Consider the following 19,129-nt stretch of genomic DNA (forward strand, 5'->3'; position numbering starts at 1 on the left):
TGTGCCCTGGCACCAGCAAAAGCCCCATCATAAAATCACCTTCACCAAACAACCAACATCTCAACAACCCCAAAGGCTCCTGCTCCTGCTCCACAGTCCCATGACGGCAGCTCGCACCCCATGGCTGTGTTCCAGCAGGGTGGCAGCACCGTGGGCTCAGCCCGGCCTCGCGGAGCCCTGCGGGAGGGGAAAGCATTTGCTGTGTTTCTCATTTGCTGATTTTATTTCCAGCTCTTACTCACAGCAACAGTAAATTCAGCCCAGAGGCTCAGCAAAGCCCCCGCATCTTGACAGCTGAAACAGTCCTCAGGCGGCACGCAGGGAAGCTCACACGTTGCGGGGTCAGGGAAGCACGAGTAAATAAGATGAGCTTAATTTTGGAGCAAACACGCAGGGAGAATGACGTCTGCCAGGGAAGGAGCAGCGCAGGGTCCTGCTGCAGCCCCGCTCCTGCCTGCGCTGCACAGCCCGGGGGCTGCAGGGACACAACCGGCTCCACACGGGGACAAACCTGAGCATCCGCAGTGGGAGCCCCCACAGGCAGAGCCAGGGCCCCGCAGCACGGGACAGAGCTCTGCCCCTGCCCGGGAAGGGCTTCCCGAGGGTTTGGACAGAGGCTTCCAGCTGCCACATGGGCAATAGGGGTTTGTCCATCCCAAACCCCACTGGCGCTGGTGCAATGAGCTGAACAGCTCATGAGGCCACATCAACAAAGCAGCTAAATCATGGAATGGTTTGGGTTGAAGAGACCTTAGTTGAGGAGGACTCTGCAGAAATGTGTAATACAGACACACCAAGCTCCTCCAGTCCCAACCCCCTGCCACAGGCAGGGACACCTTCCACTAGAGCAGGTTGCTCCAAGCCCCTGTGTCCAACCTGGCCTTGAACACTGCCAGGGATGGGGCAGCCACAGCTTCTCTGCTTGGAGGGGCTCAGCCCAGGCTGAGCTTGTCCTGCTGCAAATCCGTCACTGGGACGTGTTTCTGAAAGCTCAGTCAAGGCTTTACGCCTGCAATGGGCAACCATCAGACCTGCCAAGACAATGGCTTTGAGGGAACCTTTCCCACCTCAGCTGCCACTCACAACCACAGCTCCTTGGGACCTCGCTCCTATCCTGCTGCTTCACACTTGGCCTTGGCTGGCATCAGGCTTGTTGTGGGAAGAAGCTCCATGTTCTCTTCACCCAAGATGAAACGTTCAGGCCACAGCAGCTGTTTTGTCTCCTCCAGCAAGGCCAGGTTCACTCAGCTGCTGGGTGATGCTTTAGGGGATGTCACACCGCCATGAAGAAATCTCGGGGAGATCAGGCAGTTTCCAGCTGAATCCAGCACCCACCAGGTGCTGGGACAGGCAGATGGGCTCTTCCAAATCAACTTCTGCTCATTTCCAGCAAACAGCAGTGGGACCATCACTTCAGAGCTGGGGGTGTGCATGGGTGACCCAGCACCGACTCCTTGGCACAGAGCTGGGTGTCCAAGAGAGCAAGGACTGTGTAAAACCTCCAAGCACAGAACTGCACACGCGAGAGCAGGACCATCGGGATGCACCTGGATGTAAGTGCAGGATGGGGCTGGACCACTGACAGGCCCCTGCACGGCCTGAGCAGGCCCTGGGCAGATCAAGGCCACAGCAACGCAACTGGGACAACAGCTTTGCTTTTAAAGTTGTACCATAATTGTTTTCCATTTGTCTAGAAGAAGTGGTTGGTTTCTTGTCCAGGGCTCAGCTCTGGAGAATGCAGCCTGGGAGGGGAGTTCTGATCAATTATGTAGAAGAGACTTTCGGTCTCACATCAAAGGTTATCTTCTGTCTTCACACGTCTGAGCTAAGTGCCATTTCCCCATGGAACAGGGCCCAGAGCAAACGCAGGCTCTAATTAGCACCCCAGGAGATCAGTTTTGCTGTGACTCCTTCAGCCTGTGAAGCCACCAGCCCAGCAGCTCAACCAGGCTCCGGGAACAAATCCAGGCGCCAGGAAGTTTGGAGTTGGAATCCACAACTTGGAAATGAATTATGTGTTTGAGCAGAGGGGAAGAGCTCTCCCGGAACAGCACAGAGCGATGCAAGAGCTGGGTTCAGGCTGACAGACCATCACCCTCTGGAAGGGAACTGGTGGTGCCCATCCAGCCCTGGACTGCTCAGCAAAGGGAATGAGGAGAATTGGTCACTGCTGTCGGAAGCACAAGGCAGGTGGCTGACAAACAACAACCTGCCCATTACCAGGAGGCTTGATCCAACCACCTCTGAAGGCACTTTTGTTTTTACATGTAGCCTTTTAAGGCTGAAGGCCACTGGCCTGGGATGGGCTTGGTAAGAGCACCCTGGTTGTCTCTAGGGTTTAGTCTACTCCAGCCCCATTCTCCATTTCCCAGGGGAAGGTTCCTGTTCTGTAACCACACAGCCCCTGAGGGACTCGGAGCTGGTTGCAGCCCCTCTGCAGGAAACAAAGCTCTGACCGGTGCTGCTGCTGCAGGAGATGCGCTTGGAGCAGCTCAGCTCAGCACAGCCCCAAGGTGGGCGCTCACCTCCACTCGCTGCCCGACTCCCCAGGCTTGTCCCGTTACAGGCACCAACTCACCCTGTAACCAACCTCAATGGGAACTAACCCTCCAGCCCAGCAGCCAGCCTGTGCTGCACAGAACCGCGGCAGCTCCACCTCCACTGCAAAAGCCAGTTTCAAGTTTTCTTTCTAAGAATTAATTCTTTCCAATAGGAAGGAACAACCTCCAGCAGCTACAGCATGTTCTGTGCAATGGCATGAACCAAAACCTGCGTCAGAGACCTGCATGGTCTGGGTGAAGGTCACTGAGCACTTCCACCACTTCTGGATGGGCTGGGGGGCTGGATGGGCTGGGTTCCTCTGTGAAGACAACACTGACCTGAGGCTCTGACACATGAAAACATCTTGTATAAGAGGAATGGCTGCCCTGGGTAAAGGCTGCACATCCATGGGCACCACAGAGGAAACATGATGCAGGCCAGGGAGAGGAGAAGCTCTGCTGCCAGAGAAGAGGAGGTTAAACACAGAGAACGGGTCACACTTTGCAGTGTTTACAACCCCCCAGTCCCTGGTGGCGCCACCAAACACGTTTCTGGCCTCCAAGTGGCACAGCCCAACTCTGGTCATGCCTGGAGGCGTCACTGCAGCTCTGAGCAGTGTCTCAGTGCTCGGGCTGGATGACAAACCCCCTCCAGCAACAGCACCCAGAGGCATGCTGAGCAGAAGGGCTCACCTAGAGCAAGGATGAGCTTCATTATCCAGCCAAGTGGAGCTGCCGGCAGTGACAGACATGAGACAAGAGCAGCAAGTGCCGGGGACTTGTGAAACGGTCCAGCTCACAGCAACCCTGCAGCCCTTGGCAGGGCAGGGCACTGGAGATTCCAGTGCTTGACAACCCAAGTCAAGCACTGCTGGAGTTGGGAGCTGAAAACCACACGTGTTCCTCTGCAAGTCTGATACAAGCAGAGCCAAGTCAAGCTCTCGGTGTTGACAACTCTCTTTCTGTGGGTCCCAACACACAGAACCACACAGACATTTCAATCCAGCAAAATAACTTTATTTCACAGGGCAAATACAGCCAATTGTGATTCCAGAGTTACCTCCAAGTGTCAGCTCCAGCATCTGTCAGTGAGTGTTCTGCTGGTGGCTCAGGGATACAGGATCTATAGCTCCTGTTCACATCAACTGATTTCTTAGGTTTAGATTTCAAGAGCAATACACTGAGGCTGGCTGCTGTCAGAGCTGCTCGTGGCTGAGTCACTGAGGCATTAATTACAGTTACCTGATCCAGATGAAAAGAAAATGACCTGCAAACCCCCTCCCTGTCTCTGGTGCTGCTCCAGCCTTTTCACACACGGATAATACCTCATTTTCTGCACACGGTCAGTTAATATCCCATAGTTCTTTGGGCCTTCACAGTAAAAACAGCGGCTAGAACCTACAGCAGCAGGACTCAAGGCAGCATCTAACTGCACGTTCCCAGCACGTTTCCCCTCTGCCCATCTCAGAGTGATGAACCACTGGCTGCTCCTCGGGCACCTGCACAGGCAGCATGGCCCATGTCAGCCACCCTTCACCACAGGGACAGGGCATGATCTGTGCTCAGAGCTGGCAGCTGAATGCCCCAAACCCTGTTTGGAGAAGGACAAAAGCTTAATTTCAACTATAGCAGTGGTTTGGTTTCTTTAAATAGTTAATAAATAAATAGAGCTGCTGGAGGTGGGATGGGAGGTGGCGCTCGGCTCTATCCCGAGCACTACTCCGGCTCTCCCGCGCTGCTCGCCTGGCTGTCTGCACTGGGGAGGCTCTTGCGCTTTCTTAGCTGCATCTCTTCATCCTGAAGGAGGAAAAAGAAAGGAAGCACAAGTTAATCCTTCAGCATCCCCTCTAAGCTGTTTAAAATCTGTCCTCTTCCCATTCACCAACCATTACCCACTAGGGATCAGCCCAGCAAATATCATCCTTGCACCACTACTCCAGCTCCTCATTCAAAACACAGAAGCCACCTCACATCCTCTCGTGGGCACCTGTCCAGGCCAGGAACTTTATAGAATCCCAGACTAGTTTGGGTTGGAAGGGACCATAAAGCTCCTCCAGTTCCAACCCCCTGCCACGGGCAGGGACACCTTCCACTCTTTAACGTGCCAGAGGGGAGATTGAGATGAGCTCTGAGGCAGAAGCTCTTCCCTGTGAGGGTGCTAAGGCGCTGGCACAGGGTGCCCAGAGAAGCTGTGGCTGCCCCATCCCTGGCAGTGTTCAAGGCCAGGTTGGACACAGGGGCTTGGAGCAACCCGCTCTAGTGGAAGGTGTCCCTGCCCGTGGCAGGGGTTGGAGCTGGAGGAGCTTTAAGGTCCCTTTCCAAACCATTCACATGCTCCCACTGAGACACTGTTCCTGTCCAACACAACAGGCACAACAGCTTCACCTATTAACCCTGCTGGCCGCTTGAGCTGGAGTAAGAGCATCAGGGATATCACGTGTAGCGTGATTCTGTGACCCTCCTGGGCTTTGCTTCTCAGGCTGTGGGCCACCTGGTGTGAAGTCTGACCTCACAAGGCAGGTTTTCCTCTGGGTGGACCTGATGTCGCACAGAACCAACCAACTTGGAAGGGATCTCTGGAGGGTATAAGACAATGTCCTGGACTAAGCAGGATGAACTCTAATGCCAGGTCTGGCTCTTCAGGGCATGTTTGGTTTTCAAGTATCTACAGGGATAGAGGTTCCACCATTTCCCCACACAGCCTGTTGCTCACAGGGAAATACCTCCCCTTGTACCCAGGAGGATTTCCTTTAGCACGAGCTGTGCCTGTCACCTCTTGCCTTTTTACTGTGCACCTCTGTTGCTGCCTTCCCCACACCCTGCCAGAGCCTCACTCCGCCTCCTCTCCTCCGAGCTGGAGGGAGCAGCTCCATCAGCCTCTCCTCTCCAGCCCTGACCCACCTCAGGAGCAAACCCACAGCGCTGTGGGGCCAGGTTCTGCCATACGCAGCACCACTGGAGAGGCCTGACCTGACCAGGGTGAGCACACATTCAGTGTCTGTATTACACATTTCTGCAGAATCCTCCTCAACAAGCCCCTTCCTGCTCCTTCTCTCTGTATCCCTCCACCTCATCACGGGACACAGTGACACAGCCACTGCCAGCTCCCAGGGCAGCTCGTACCGAGTCGGAGTCTTCCTCAGCCTGGTGGCGCGTGAAGTCGATGTAATCATCCTTCTGGATGCCCAGAACTTCTTCCTCATACTCAGTCTGGTAATCTGACTCATCTGAAGGGGGGAGAGAGAAGAAGCACCAGGTTTAGGTAGTGTTCAGAGGTGGAGAGAACTCTGAGGGCAATGCTGCTGCTGGTGCAGGGCAAGGTGGCTGCTGGACACCTCGGTGAACTGGGACCACTCAAACACAGATACCAGCTCTCCAGCCAGGTCACGCAATAAACCATGTCCTCTGTGTGAGCTGGTGTCCTGGAGCCCGCAGCAACAGCAGCAAACTGACCATGTTAGTCTGGTGGGCACCGGCTGCCCAGCCCGGTGGGACACAAGCGCTGGCAGTGGGAGATGCTCCCTGGTGAATGCTCTTGACAGCACAGTTGCTGTCTCCCACCCATCAGCCCTGCAGACCTTCACAAGATGAGCCTGTGAGCTCCTGATCCAAACTGCCCTGCACATCACTCACAGCTCACTGGAAACACACACCTGCAGGCACAGGTGAGCTCTTCCTCGTGCAAAGACGACAATTACGTGTCTCTGGTCCACAGGGGACAGTGACACCCCCTCCTCTCCACAGGGGACAATCGCTGCTCTCTCCGGTAATCCAGCACATTGGCAGAATTTGGAGAGGCTCAAGAGCTGTGCACACCAAGCACAGCAGTGAGCAGCACAATGGGACGCTGAGCCCTCGACCCCAGCACTGAAGCCTGCTCCCAAGGAACAAGGAATCAATGTCTCGACTCTGCAATCAATCACTGCGGAGTCAACGCCTCTTCCAGCACCAGGACATCACTTCAGGGTCTGTAAAAGAGGCAGCAGGAGCCTCACTGCTCACACAGCTGACTCTCTCCATCGACTCAATGCTCAGTGAACATGCCCATCACTGGCCCCATGCATCACCCAACACACCAGTGGAGCCCCGTCCCCACGGACAGGGATCCAGGGTGCGCAGGCAGTGGAGCAGGCAGCAAACAGCCGCCTTCCTCTTGCACACTCTGGAAGTGAAGGTGTTAAAATGGCAGAAAATCCTGTTTGTGTGACACTTGCTCCACGAGTTCAAGCGTGCTCCGTGTTGCTGAAGCAATCCCTGGTGTTCAGCCCACCAGTGAGAAAAGTGGCTCGTGTTTAAACCGGATTCCTGATTAAGTATTTCTTTAGGGAACAGTCAATAGCATCTGCTCCGCGCTGAAGACAACGGCACAGTTTGTTCCGCAGCGTTTTCTTTAACACGATAACTACAACCAACTGCTACAACATGAGGAGGAAAAACAGTTGGGCTTATTCTCGATCTTTTACTAATTTTTTTACTGTGGATCAGGGAATTATTGTTAGTTTATACTAAAGCCACTTGGATAAAACACACCAGAGGACCTGGAAACTCACCTGAACAGCAACAGGCAGCACAAACAACAGTGTGAAGTTTATAGCTCCAATAAAACCGATTGCCATCAAAACCAAACACCTTGATTTCCCAAGCACTATTCAGCATTTAACAGGTCTTTACACAGATACCAAAAACAAGAGACGGGGGGGGTCCCTTCTCACATGCTTCACACAGCAGCTCTGGGTGCTTGAGGGGAATGGAGACCAGAAGGTGGTCCTGCTGTCCCCACCACCATCTCCCGCTGCCCAGCTCCAGGCACTGGGGCTCACCCAGGGATCACTCCCTTAAGCTACAAACGCTCCCAGCAGCACCAAGCAGGACTGAGGGCTCGTTGTTCTGCTCCACACACCAACACCAGAGCTCAGATATGAGCCAGTGGAGAGGGGTCTATGCCCCACACAGGTACCTGCCACCACTGCAGGGGGAGCATGTTCCCAGCAGGAAGAGCACCCGTCTCACGCCAAAGATCTGCTTTGGGATTCTGTAGTTTTAGCCTTTCTTACATGTGCATCTGATTTCTGCACAGCTGAAGGAAATGGGTGCTGCGTGGCTGGAGGGTTTCTGTTTCAGGAACACTGACAGGCTTCAGTGTGAATCAGGGCACCCAGTAGCTCATCACAACCTAAGGTGCACTAGTGCTACTTGATAAAAGTACTTTTTAAGCAGAGGGTGACCTAGTGCTGATAACTGTGTCCCTTGAGAGGCTGGGGATGTCGCCTGTATTGCAAACACAGGCAGTTGACACCACAATTAACATTTCTCTTCCCCAAATCTTTTCACCCAAGTGAGTGTTGCTGCAGTCGCTCTGCTGCGTGACTGGGTCTCCCTCAGCCCCATGTGCTGCCTCAGCTCATTCTGTGAGACCGGGCGTGATGGGGACAGCCTGAAACATCCACCCTGAAAACAAGACACGAAACCTGCTGTGGGACATCACCAAGGAGCCTGCACAGCTTCCGTGCTGGGAAATCCCTTTTGGTGGGAGCGTGAGCAGGGATGCGGCTGAGCCACCCTTGGAGCAGGGCATCCGTGCTGGCCACCGCTGTACAGAACACAGCGACAGCTGAACAAAGACACAGAATCCCACTTGAGGGTGTGTTTGGATGCAGAACACAGACACAAACACTGCAGTGGCTCAGCTGCTGCTCTCCTGCAGATCTTCCCCCCTGCCCACCGGCAGCACCAGCACCCTGGGCCCAGCGCGGGGCTTCAGCCCACTTCCCCCTATTCCCCCTTCCTGGGGGACAGTCTCCCTTTTGTTTCTCCAGTCATTGCTCTCAGTCTGCTCAAGAGTGGAGAAGAAACTTCAGTGCCCCCTCCCCCCGCAGAAGATACAGCTTCTGACCCAGAGGCTCCACCAGTCCCTGCCCACTGGGGCCTTTCTCCCCTTGTTCTGATGCTTCCCAGTCCATCAGAACATGAACATTTCCATCCTCTTTCTTCACGACACAATTACTGACACAATCTCTCCACCCAGCCTGAGACCTGTGCTACGCTGTCAGGACAGACAGAGCCTTCCCAAATCCCTCCGAGATCTCACTCAGGAAGGGATTTCCAGGAGGATGCGCCATGTCACAGCCAGGCAACCAAGAAGCAGCCTCTTACCTCCAGGGACACAGCAGTCAGACCACCTCCACCACCATCATTAGCAGACAAATGCAGAGTCACCAGCAGGTACAGGAACCATCTGACAGCCACAAGGCCACTGTCACGGAGGCGTCAACCTCCACCTGAGCTCTCCTCGGTACAGACCACTTCCCCCAGAGCTCCAGACACCTCATCCTTTACACTGCCTTGGCAAGCTTTGAAAGTGACTTAAACTGCCTGAGAGACGCTGGCACAGGGTGCCCAGAGAAGCTGTGGCTGCCCCATCCCTGGCAGTGTTCAAGGCCAGGTTGGACACAGGGGCCTGGAGCAACCTGCTCTAGTGGAAGGTGTCCCTGCCCGTGGCAGGGGGTTGGAACGGGATGAGCTTTAAGGTCCTTTCCAACCCAATCCAGTCTGGGATTCTGGGATCCTCCCACTCCTCTGGAATCTCTATAACCAATGAGGAGCACGTGGCACCTGCCTCTCCCATCCCAGGTAGCCCTGCACAGACCCTCCTTAGTCCAGACTCTGCCACAACTACTTTCTGAGACACACGTCCCGTTGTTCCAGTGGTGCCCATGGCCTCACCCAGCAAGAAGCAGGTCTTCCTAATGCAGAAGAACGATGAGAAACTGTATCAGGAAGGAAGATCTGTCCCAGTACTCTGGTTAAATCTCAGCAGGTCTCAGTGCCTCTGCCTTAAATAATCATGTTACATGAACTCTTCATCTTTATTCACACTGTTTCAACCACATTTGATTAATATTGTCTTCCTAAAGCATATGATTGCAATTAGCATTTCAAATTACCACAGGGACATCTCTACAAACAGCCACAGATGGGAGGACTGCTAACTTTAGATTTCCCTCGGCAAGAACAAGAATCAGGAGGAGGGGACAGACTGTATATAAAGAGCTCTAGCACTGGAGATTTCAGGCCTGGGAAGCCTTCATCATTCCAGTTAAGTTCCTGTATGGCCCAGCATGGATGAGGCACAAGGCACTCAATGTACCTTCACGGAAAGATGCAGGAGCTGTTACCTGCTCCTCAATAGTTCACTAGAGCTCCCCATAACAGGAGCATACAAAAAGCATTGGAGGCAGTGAGTCACTCCAGATCCTGCTCACGACAGCAGGGAAAATCCCTTCAGTCCAAGCTTTAAATCAGCCTCCTCCCATGCCAGAAGGACATGGACGCAAGAGTGAAGCCATCACAGGGACATGGCCCAGCACAGGGGGGTGAAAGCTCGTCTTTGCAGGAGTTGCCACACATGTTATTCCACTCAGGTGATGCAAACTGGCGCAGGGATTGCTCCCACCAGGAAACTGCACTGGACCACACTGGTAAAGGGCTGACAGGGGATGTCTCACCATGGCAAGAATATCTGACTCTGCCTGAGGGGGATGCGGAGGGTCTGGCCTGGAGCAAGCCCAGGCACACCTCAGGCTCACTGCTGGCTGTACTCAGCACTGCCCGGAGCTGGCAGCCAGCCCTGAACCATCACAGCTTAGAGCCTGGGGCCGTGGAGCAGTCAGAGGAGGCACACAGGAGGGTGAGCAGCCACCTCTGCCCTTCCCAATGCCTTCCAACGCTCCCGCAGTGCCGCTGGGATCACCCCACTCACCGTCTGCCACCGGTGCCTTCACGGGCTCGATGCGGGACACAATTTCTGCCAGGTCCGTGAAGGAGGTGGTGGGACAGGTCACGTTCTGAAAGACAGTGACAGGGCTTAGGTATGGTAACAAACACACATGAAAATGCAAACAAGTCAGAACTGTATGAACATGATACTGCACAGACAAAGCTCCAGACACACAAATTCTCCAGTTGCCCCCGCAAAAGCCATTACTCATCAGTGAGTAATTCCCAGAACAACTCTCCTGGTGGCAGAGACGGGATTCCCAACTGCAAACAGTGGGACAACCTCTAATGGCTCCTTCTCCATCCATGCAACAAGAAGCCTTATTGAAAATTCGTCAAACTATAGAAAAGATCACGAAGACAAGAACTGGAGGGTCTGATCCAGGACAGACGGTGCTCATCTGACTTGCTCGTTCCCACAAGAGGGACTGACTGGGCCATGTGCAGCCCAGGGAGCTTTTGCCTTCCCTTGGGAGGAGAAGGGCTGAGGTCGGACCCTGCACATGGTCCAGCCTGCAGAGCTGCTGTGAGAGGCTGCATGGACCAGTGGAGCAGCCCAAGCACTGGGGTGAAGAGAACCCATGTGGGGACCCCAGCGAGCTGTGGAGCTGGACGTGCTGCAGTGACCAAGAGCCGGAGGTACATGGTCCACCCGCAAGGAGAGAGATTTCTCACTGTAACTCCTCTTTTCAACAAACCCTTTCTGTTCTTACTCTGTCTCACCTGAGCAGTGGGTTCAGTGTTCTCTATTTTGAGAACGTGCCTGCTCCACTTCTCCTCTAATAAAACACAACTTCGGCATTTAAGAACCGTTTTGGTCTTCCCATGTGCTATGCCCTGAGCAGCCCTACCTGCCCCTGCAGGGCCAGGCACAAGCTCACAGGATGGAAACCTGAACAACTCTCGCCTTTAAACCCAGTGATTTTAACTAGTACAATACCAACCCCCACCCCAGAGCAGAGAGATGGGGAACTGCTGGCAGGGACAGCCCTGAGGAGAAGGACTTGGGGGGTGTTATTGATGAGAAGCTCCCCATGACCCAGCTTCAGTGAGCACTTGAGCCCAGAACCCCCCCGTGTGCTGGGCTGCACCCCCAAAGCGTGAGCAGCAGGTCAGGGAGGGGATTCTCCCCCTCTGCTGCGCTCTGGGGAGACCCCCCCTGCAGTCCTGATCCAGCTCTGGGGCAACAGCACAAGAGGGACGTGGAGCTGCTGGAGCGAGGCCAGAGGAGGCCACGGAGCTGCTGCGAGGGCTGGAGCAGCTCTGCTCTGGAGCCAGGCTGAGAGAGCTGGGCTGGGGCAGCCTGGAGAAGAGAAGGCTCCTGAAGAGGAGACCTTGGAGCAGCTCCAGTGCCTAAAGGGGCTCCAGGAAACCTGGAGAGGGGCTTTGGACAAGGGCCTGTAGGGACAGGCCAAGGGGAATGGCTTTAACCTGCCAGAGGGGAGATTGAGATGAGCTCTTAGGCAGAAGTTCTTCCCTGTGAGGGTGCTGAGGCGCTGGCACAGGGTGCCCAGAGAAGCTGTGGCTGCCCCATCCCTGGCAGTGTTCAAGGCCAGGTTGGACACAGGGGCTTGGAGCAACCTGCTCTAGTGGAAGGTGTCCCTGGCCATGGCAGGAGGTTGGGACTGGATGAGCTTTAAGGTCCCTTCCAACACAAACCAGTCTGATTCTATGTCATCAACAGCAGGCTGCCTGGAATTGCTGCCACAGTCATTTTTCTAAACACCCAGACCTGCTCATGTGCTTCCAGACAGGGCAGTTTGCTTACACAGGGGTTTTATGAGCAATTCTTTGCTTTTCTGGCAAGAGCACTGACGCTATGAATCATGCAGCCCCCGTGGGGGTCACAGCAGAAGCCCATGACAGCTGCAGCAGATTGCTCGCAGTTGACCTTTAATCCATAGCTAACTTTTGATGTGATTTAGTACATCTACAGCAAGGTTTGGATCCAGGACAAACAGCTGGTGGGGAGCAGGGTACAGAGAAAAGCCCAGAGGGAATTAAACATACCTGTATGGAATGAAACAGCAGTAGGTCAGGACATACACTTTAAAATATGAAGAAGTCAGAGCACTCAGTGTGACCATTAAGGAACCACCAAGAGGGCGAGTCAGACCAGTCTCATTTTCCACATCTGACCTGAATGCTCCCAGTGAGGTGTTTGCAGAAGGCTGTTCCCCAGGACAGGGGAAAAAGGCATCTACATCTTCACTTTGCGCCATATGACTGAGGGATATGTGCAAACTCTGGCCACCAAGAGACGCAGCACCGTGCCGGGCTGTGGCTCTAGAAATGCGGACTCTTACCATGCAGACAAAGTGACTGCACAGAGCGCTCAGGCAGACACGTGCCTGACCTGTTGGGAGCAGGCTGAGCTGGCTGTCCTTGGGAGCAGGCAGCAGCTCTGCAGGGGATGGCACTGTCTGAACAAAATCCTGCAGCCATCATCACCAACGGGTGTTTCAGGAGAACCACCATCAGCTCACGTGGGTAGGAAGCAATCCCAAGTGTGACCATCCCAATGGGAGCATCCATCACTGTCACACAGATGATCCCCCGTGTAGGCCTGCTGGAGCATGAGGCAAAGTCTCAGTACTGAGACTGGAACCAATCCTGGGAAACCAGGTGCCTTCCCACGCTCATCTGATGATTTGCAAACAGGAATTCAATGTTTAAGCACGTCCTCTTACGACTTCTAAGGACCAAACCACACTCCATCAGTTAGCACCAGGCAAAGAAGTGTCTTAGATTCATTTGAAACCTACTCCAAATCCCTTCTGCTGATATTTTCTTTTTCCAAGGCTGAAACTATCCTCTTTGGTACTATCTTTATTAAATAAATTGGAGAAGACAGTTCCTATTGTAGTCTGCTGGATTATATTTAACTTCGACTATGAATAACACTTCAGTAGACAAAACCTCCCCAAGGATATCCAATTAACAGCACTGAATTATTCTGTGCTGGGACAGAGTAAGGGCCGTTCAAGTGACGTTTACGTAAAGTTCCTGTCGCTTGTGTCTTCAGTATTTGCATTTTGGAGACAAGATAAAAGGGACTGAATGATGAAAGCAAAGGAAAAGTATCTCAGTGATTAAACACTGGAGTTTTTAGGAAAATTTCCATGCTTACAACATGGAAACAAGATGATAAGAAACTGCTCAGCTCTCTCAGATGTCGAACGCTCCAGAAATAGCTGAAGAACTAAAATATATAAAGCATCAAAACCTTTGCTAATGAAAGGCAAGTTAAAAATATCAGCTGTTATCCTGGGAAGATAGCAGAGCTAAAGGACTTAACTGCCTCTAATGGACTACCAAAAAAGAGACAGCCACCCCAGTGGGAGCTGCAGAACTTGCTGTTAAAGCTAAAGTCTACTGAAACAAAAGTCAGATGGAAAAAGCAGTGAACACTTTCTGCCTTCGTACCAAGTGCACACACAGAAATGCAATAACAGGCTACATCTGCAAGGAGTACGTGACATACTTGATCTCCAGGGCAGGTGAAGGGCCCTTGGGTTTTATAAAGCAGGGTAAACTGTGACAAATGTTCAACGTGCTGCTTGATACACAGCTGTAATACCACGATTTAGCTGAAATATCAGCCTGAATTTCTGTATCTCACATAATGGACGATTTTTAAAGAAGTCGTCTTCAAAAGAAGCATTTGTTACAGCAATAAATATGTTTGAGCTTGTTACCAGCTTGTGATAAAAATTACGGGATGAAATGAGAGGCTGAGAGAACTGGGGTGGTTCAGCCTGGAGAAGAGAAGGCTCCTGAAGGGGAGACCTTAGAGCAGCTCCAGTGCCTAAAGGGGCTCCAGGAAACCTGGAGAGGGGCTTTGGACAAGGGCCTGTAGGGACAGGCCAAGGGGAATGGCTTTAACCTGCCAGAGGGGAGATTGAGATGAGCTCTGAGGCAGAAGCTCTTCCCTGTGAGGGTGCTGAGGCGCTGGCACAGACTTTTCCCAGAGAAGCTGTGGCTGCCCCATCCCTGGCAGTGTTCAAGGCCAGGTTGGACACAGGGGCTTGGAGCAACCTGCTCTAGTGGAAGGTGTCCCTGCCCGTGGCAGGGGGTTGGAACTGGAGGAGCTTTAAGGTCTTTTCCAACACAAACCAGTCTGGGATTCTATGAAATAGGAACATGAAACCATTTCTGAGACAAACACAATTTTCTCTCCCTTGACTTCTCCTTATGACTATTCACACACAAAATCAAAACATACCAGCTTATAATTAGTCTGAACACAAGCTGTCAGAGGCAGGATGGGGACCCAGCTTCTGCCGCACAGACTAAAGTATCTCCTAGTCCAGGTCATCTTCCCAGTAAGAAATAACAAGTTTTGGGGCTCCTCAGGGTACTTGGATCGCCAGCTGGTTTTCCACAAAGCTCAGTCCCTATGTGCTCCTCCCAAAGCCACTCACCCTGCCAGGCAGCTTGGGTGAGATTGGTCTGATGACAGCAAGTCACCAGTGCTAGTCCCCCTGGCTCCCTTCACACACAGGAGCTGGAGCTGAGAGTGCCATTCATCTTATCCCAATGGAGCCATTTCCACTTCATCCAGTGACTCACACCCTACAGAGGTGACAAACGGGTGTCTAAGTGGAAGCAGCTCAGATGTGGGTGTCATCTACCCCTCATTGCTGGGCTAATGTCTGTGCCTGCAAGCACTGCTCTTCCTCACACCAGCTCACTCCCAGCCAAGTGTTCTATCACCCATCTCTGGAGGAGCTGCAAACCCTCAACGTCATTTTTCACCTCTATTGACTTTCCTTAGTGAAGGCTCACTACAGTTATGATACATTTTGGCAAGCACTTAAAATATTACTGCTCATTTCCCCAGTTGTAAGAAGACGATAAAGATGAATTACTGGGTGAAACATGAAGCCTTTGTAGCACTTGGGTTTTAAATCAGAGGAATTCAAAGGCATGTAAGGGTAATATGCCAATATGTTATAATACTGTACCCAAGTCCTCAAAAAGGTGATAACTGTTTCATAAAAACAATTGAAACTTCCCCACCAAAAAGTTCAGCCAGCCCACTGAATTAAACCCAACACTAGAGCCTGACCTCAATCCTTAAACTGTAAAACCAAGAGATTTTTATCCCACTTTTGAGTAGACATCTTAATAGGACTAAAACCACACAGCAACACCATGTGGCCTGTAGATTTACCATGATCATAATGTGCCATTAACTGCTCAAATGGGCTGAAGTGGGCAGAACAAGGGGCCAGAACAGAAAGCCAGCACCTTGACAGCCCTGCAAGCTGCTGCAAAGCCTGAATGATGGCTCTTCAAAATGCCTTTTCTAGAGGAGTGAGGAAGAAAAGCAACAAAGCAAGAAGTCTACAGCCCTGCAGGGTTTTAGCTCTTGGCTAAAACCATATCTCCAGCAAGGGTTTAAGTCAAGGAAGCATCTGAGAACTCTTTGAGTCACATCCTGAAAGCCAGCAACGGCCAAGATCAGTGCCAGTGATCCCAATTTGTGTCCTCTGTGACAAGGACTGCTGACACACACGGTGAAGGAGAAGTGAAAAGCGGGCATGTAAACATGTACATGTCAGTTACACATATCGGAGAATGCTGGTGACTGGTGAACATCCTGCTTGGTGGTGGGACACTGGCACAGGGTGCCCAGAGAAGCTGTGGCTGCCTCATCCCTGGCAGTGTTCAAGGCCAGGTTGGACACAGGGGCTTGGAGCAACCTGCTCCAGTGGAAGGTGTCCCTGCCCATGGCAGGGGGTTGGGACTGGGTGAGCTTTAAGGTCCCTTCCAACACAAACCAGGCTGGGATTCTACAACTCCTTTGAGGATATCTGTGCTTTGAATGGCTCCAGTTTACAAACAGGTATCAAGATCCTGTTAGAATGAAACTGCAACAGAAGAGCTGCCCTATGGAGTGCAAATCAATTCCTGGGGTTTCCAAGACCCCATTGTACTTGCTGAGGTCTGTACATCAGAGCGTGAGCTGTGGCAAGAGCCCACTTCGGCCACACTTGTAGCTGATGGCTGGAGAAGTGCAGGACCTCATTCATCCGGGCTATGGTTGAAGGAAAGTAGTTTGAAAAACTGTTATCTTCTCTCTTGTCTCAAATACAGTTGTAGCTAATGCAAGCCTGCTCATAATACAGACTGGAGGCCATCAAACATTGTATCCATACCCCTGGGCAGTTGCTGTGCAGCACACAATCTGGTGTGAATAAATAGTGCATTAAAACCCAACACTTACGTCAGTTTTGGACTTGCGAGTCTCTTGCCTGTCTCTTAGCATCTTGTCAAGGACTCCACTCCTGCACCAGACATTAAATACAGTTTTCCCATGCTGATATCCCACTTCCTGGAAAAAAGAGAGTCCGGGGAAAAAAAGTAATTAATAACTAAAGAAAACCTCCATTCTGTCACATCATCTGCAAATTGGAATGAAATCCAGAGGTTTAGCCCAAGGCCAGGATGTACTTTTGCTGCCTTCCAGCCTCAGCTGCATGAGCTGTTCAGGCTAAGAAATAAAGGGAATGATCAAGCAAACAAGGTGCTATTTTAAGTCCAACTGCTCCCCTGACCTTTGATGCCACAGATTGCAATGAAAAGTGCTGCCTGACAACTATTTTTACAGTAGTGGCTTCAAAGCAGGCTGCTCACTGAGTAATGCCATATAAAGAGACCCTCAGGACACGTGTGTCACCCTTCCAGTACTGCTCTTTCTTTGGAAAAGGTAACAACACAAATTAATTCGTGTCAAGAAGAGCCAAGAAAAGAAAAGTTACTGTAGGGCATCTGGTTCCAAAATCTCTTGCAATAAGATAAGCCAGGCAGCAAGGAACACGCAAGTGTCAGTTTGCTGCAGCAGAAGTGATGGCACATGGACAACATCAAACCCACAAAACCCCACATTCCTCTAACTTAAAAGTATAAAGTAATTTGCACTTGGAACAATAACGAGTCCAGAGGAGGCCACGGAGCTGCTGCGAGGGCTGGAGCAGCTCTGCTCTGGAGCCAGGCTGAGAGAGCTGGGCTGGGGCAGCCTGGAGAAGAGAAGGCTCCTGAAGGGGAGACCTTAGAGCAGCTCCAGTGCCTAAAGGGGCTCCAGGAAACCTGGAGAGGGGCTTTGGACAAGGGCCTGTAGGGACAGGCCAAGGGGAATGGCTTTAGCCTGCCAGAGGGGAGATTGAGATGAGCTCTGAGGCAGAAGCTCTTCCCTGTGAGGGTGCTGAGGCGCTGGCACAGGGTGCCCAGAGAAGCTGTGGCTGCCCCATCCCTGGCAGTGTTCAAGGCCAGGTTGGACACAGGGGCTTGGAGCAACCTGCTCTAGTGGAAGGTGTCCCTGCCCATGGCAGGGGGTTGGAGCTGGGTGAGCTTTAAGGCCCCTTCCAACACAAACCAGGCTGGGATTCTAACAACATGGCACTGCAGCATTAGCATGGAAACAACTGGAAAAATAAAAAGATTGCTCCAGGTTTTATTCTCTTTCTAACAAGATGGTAGAAATGGTGTTGAAAAATCAAATCAAAAGGACAGAGCAGCAGGTGACAGCAGTCCTGGATCCTATTTCCAGCTCTTGTGCTGGCAGCACACACTAAACCTCAGGCTTGAGTGGCAACTCTGAGTGCTGGAAGCAGCCGTGGCTGAGCTGGAGCTGCCTCCCCTCTGGTTTTTGGGCCCAGGTTCAAAGCAGGGGAGGCACTCAGGCTGGAATCCACCTCTTGTCATCTATTACAGCTTCTCAGCCAGGGTGGATGTGATTACCCAGGAGGAAAAGGGACCTTACAGACCTACAGCTGGCTAGGTCAGATCCAAAATAACCACGAGAACCTGAGCTTTGGGAAAGGACATGCAACTGATGTCACTCTAGGCTGATCCAGAAGAGGGGTTTTGACAGAAAAAGGGGATTGTTGCTCTTTTGAACATGCTGAATGCTTATATGGTGCTCATTTCTACTTTCTGTAAGATCCAGGTACACAGCTGAAACTAAAATCCCCACTACATCCTAACCTGTAACGATGGAGTGTGGTGATCACCCTTTCCTTTAAGGTCAGCACAGGTTAAAGCTTCCCTGTGGGCAAAGGTTATTTAGCTACAGTGCAGGGAATTAAACCCCAGGAGGTGCTGCCCCTTCATACCTGCAAGTGTCCTGTGCCAAGGACTTGCTCACAGACCGTGACATCTTTGAGAAGCTGCACTTTCCTCAAGTTTTACTCCACTGAGAAAAATTTCCCTGGCCTCTTTAAATCTCTTTAATGACACCAAGTTAGACAGAGACAGAACAATGATTTGACACTTCACTATCTGTTACTGTGATGAACTGCTAAGGCCTGACTGTCAAAATAGCCAGGGCACTCCACCTAGCAAAGAGGAGCATTTATCAGCCACGTCTTAGCTCCACTGTTTGCCCAGGAGCTGTGAGACACCAAATATCCTTGAGAAAATATTTATATTGGGGAAATCAGCTGGTGGTTTGGAATAGCTGCTGCTTGGTCCCAGGGACTCCCTCAGATGTGAATGTGCAGGGTTTAACTGTATTACTGATTTTGGTTACTATTTGTAAGACGGTATCAGTATCAAATGTTTATCTAACCTAAATCTCCCCTGTTTAAGGCAGAAGTTCTTCCCTGTGAGGGTGCTGAGGCGCTGGCACAGGGTGCCCAGAGAAGCTGTGGCTGCCCCATCCCTGGCAGTGTTCAAGGCCAGGTTGGACACAGGGGCTTGGAGCAACCTGCTCTAGTGGAAGGTGTCCCTGCCCATGGCAGGGGGTTGGAACTGGATGAGCTTTAAGGTCCCTTCCAACCCAACCCATTCCATGGTTCTATGATTCT

General features: G+C 52.0%; 1 protein-coding gene across 1 annotated transcript in view; it reads right to left on the reverse strand.

The window, feature by feature from the left end:
• Positions 1–3,535: 3,535 nt before the first annotated feature.
• Positions 3,536–19,129, reverse strand: part of PNPLA7 (patatin like phospholipase domain containing 7) — a 125,517-nt gene continuing 109,923 nt past the window's right edge. The window contains exons 33-36 of the mRNA XM_030507443.2: positions 16,549–16,656; positions 10,300–10,384; positions 5,664–5,767; positions 3,536–4,337 (exon numbers count right to left, since the gene is read on the reverse strand). Of these exons, the coding sequence (XP_030363303.1) occupies positions 4,257–4,337; positions 5,664–5,767; positions 10,300–10,384; positions 16,549–16,656 (378 nt within the window). The 3' untranslated portion in view covers positions 3,536–4,256. The remainder of the gene's footprint in view (positions 4,338–5,663; positions 5,768–10,299; positions 10,385–16,548; positions 16,657–19,129) is intronic.

This window comes from Strigops habroptila, chromosome 15 (genome assembly GCF_004027225.2).
Source record: "Strigops habroptila isolate Jane chromosome 15, bStrHab1.2.pri, whole genome shotgun sequence".
Classification (NCBI taxonomy): domain Eukaryota; kingdom Metazoa; phylum Chordata; class Aves; order Psittaciformes; family Psittacidae; genus Strigops; species Strigops habroptila.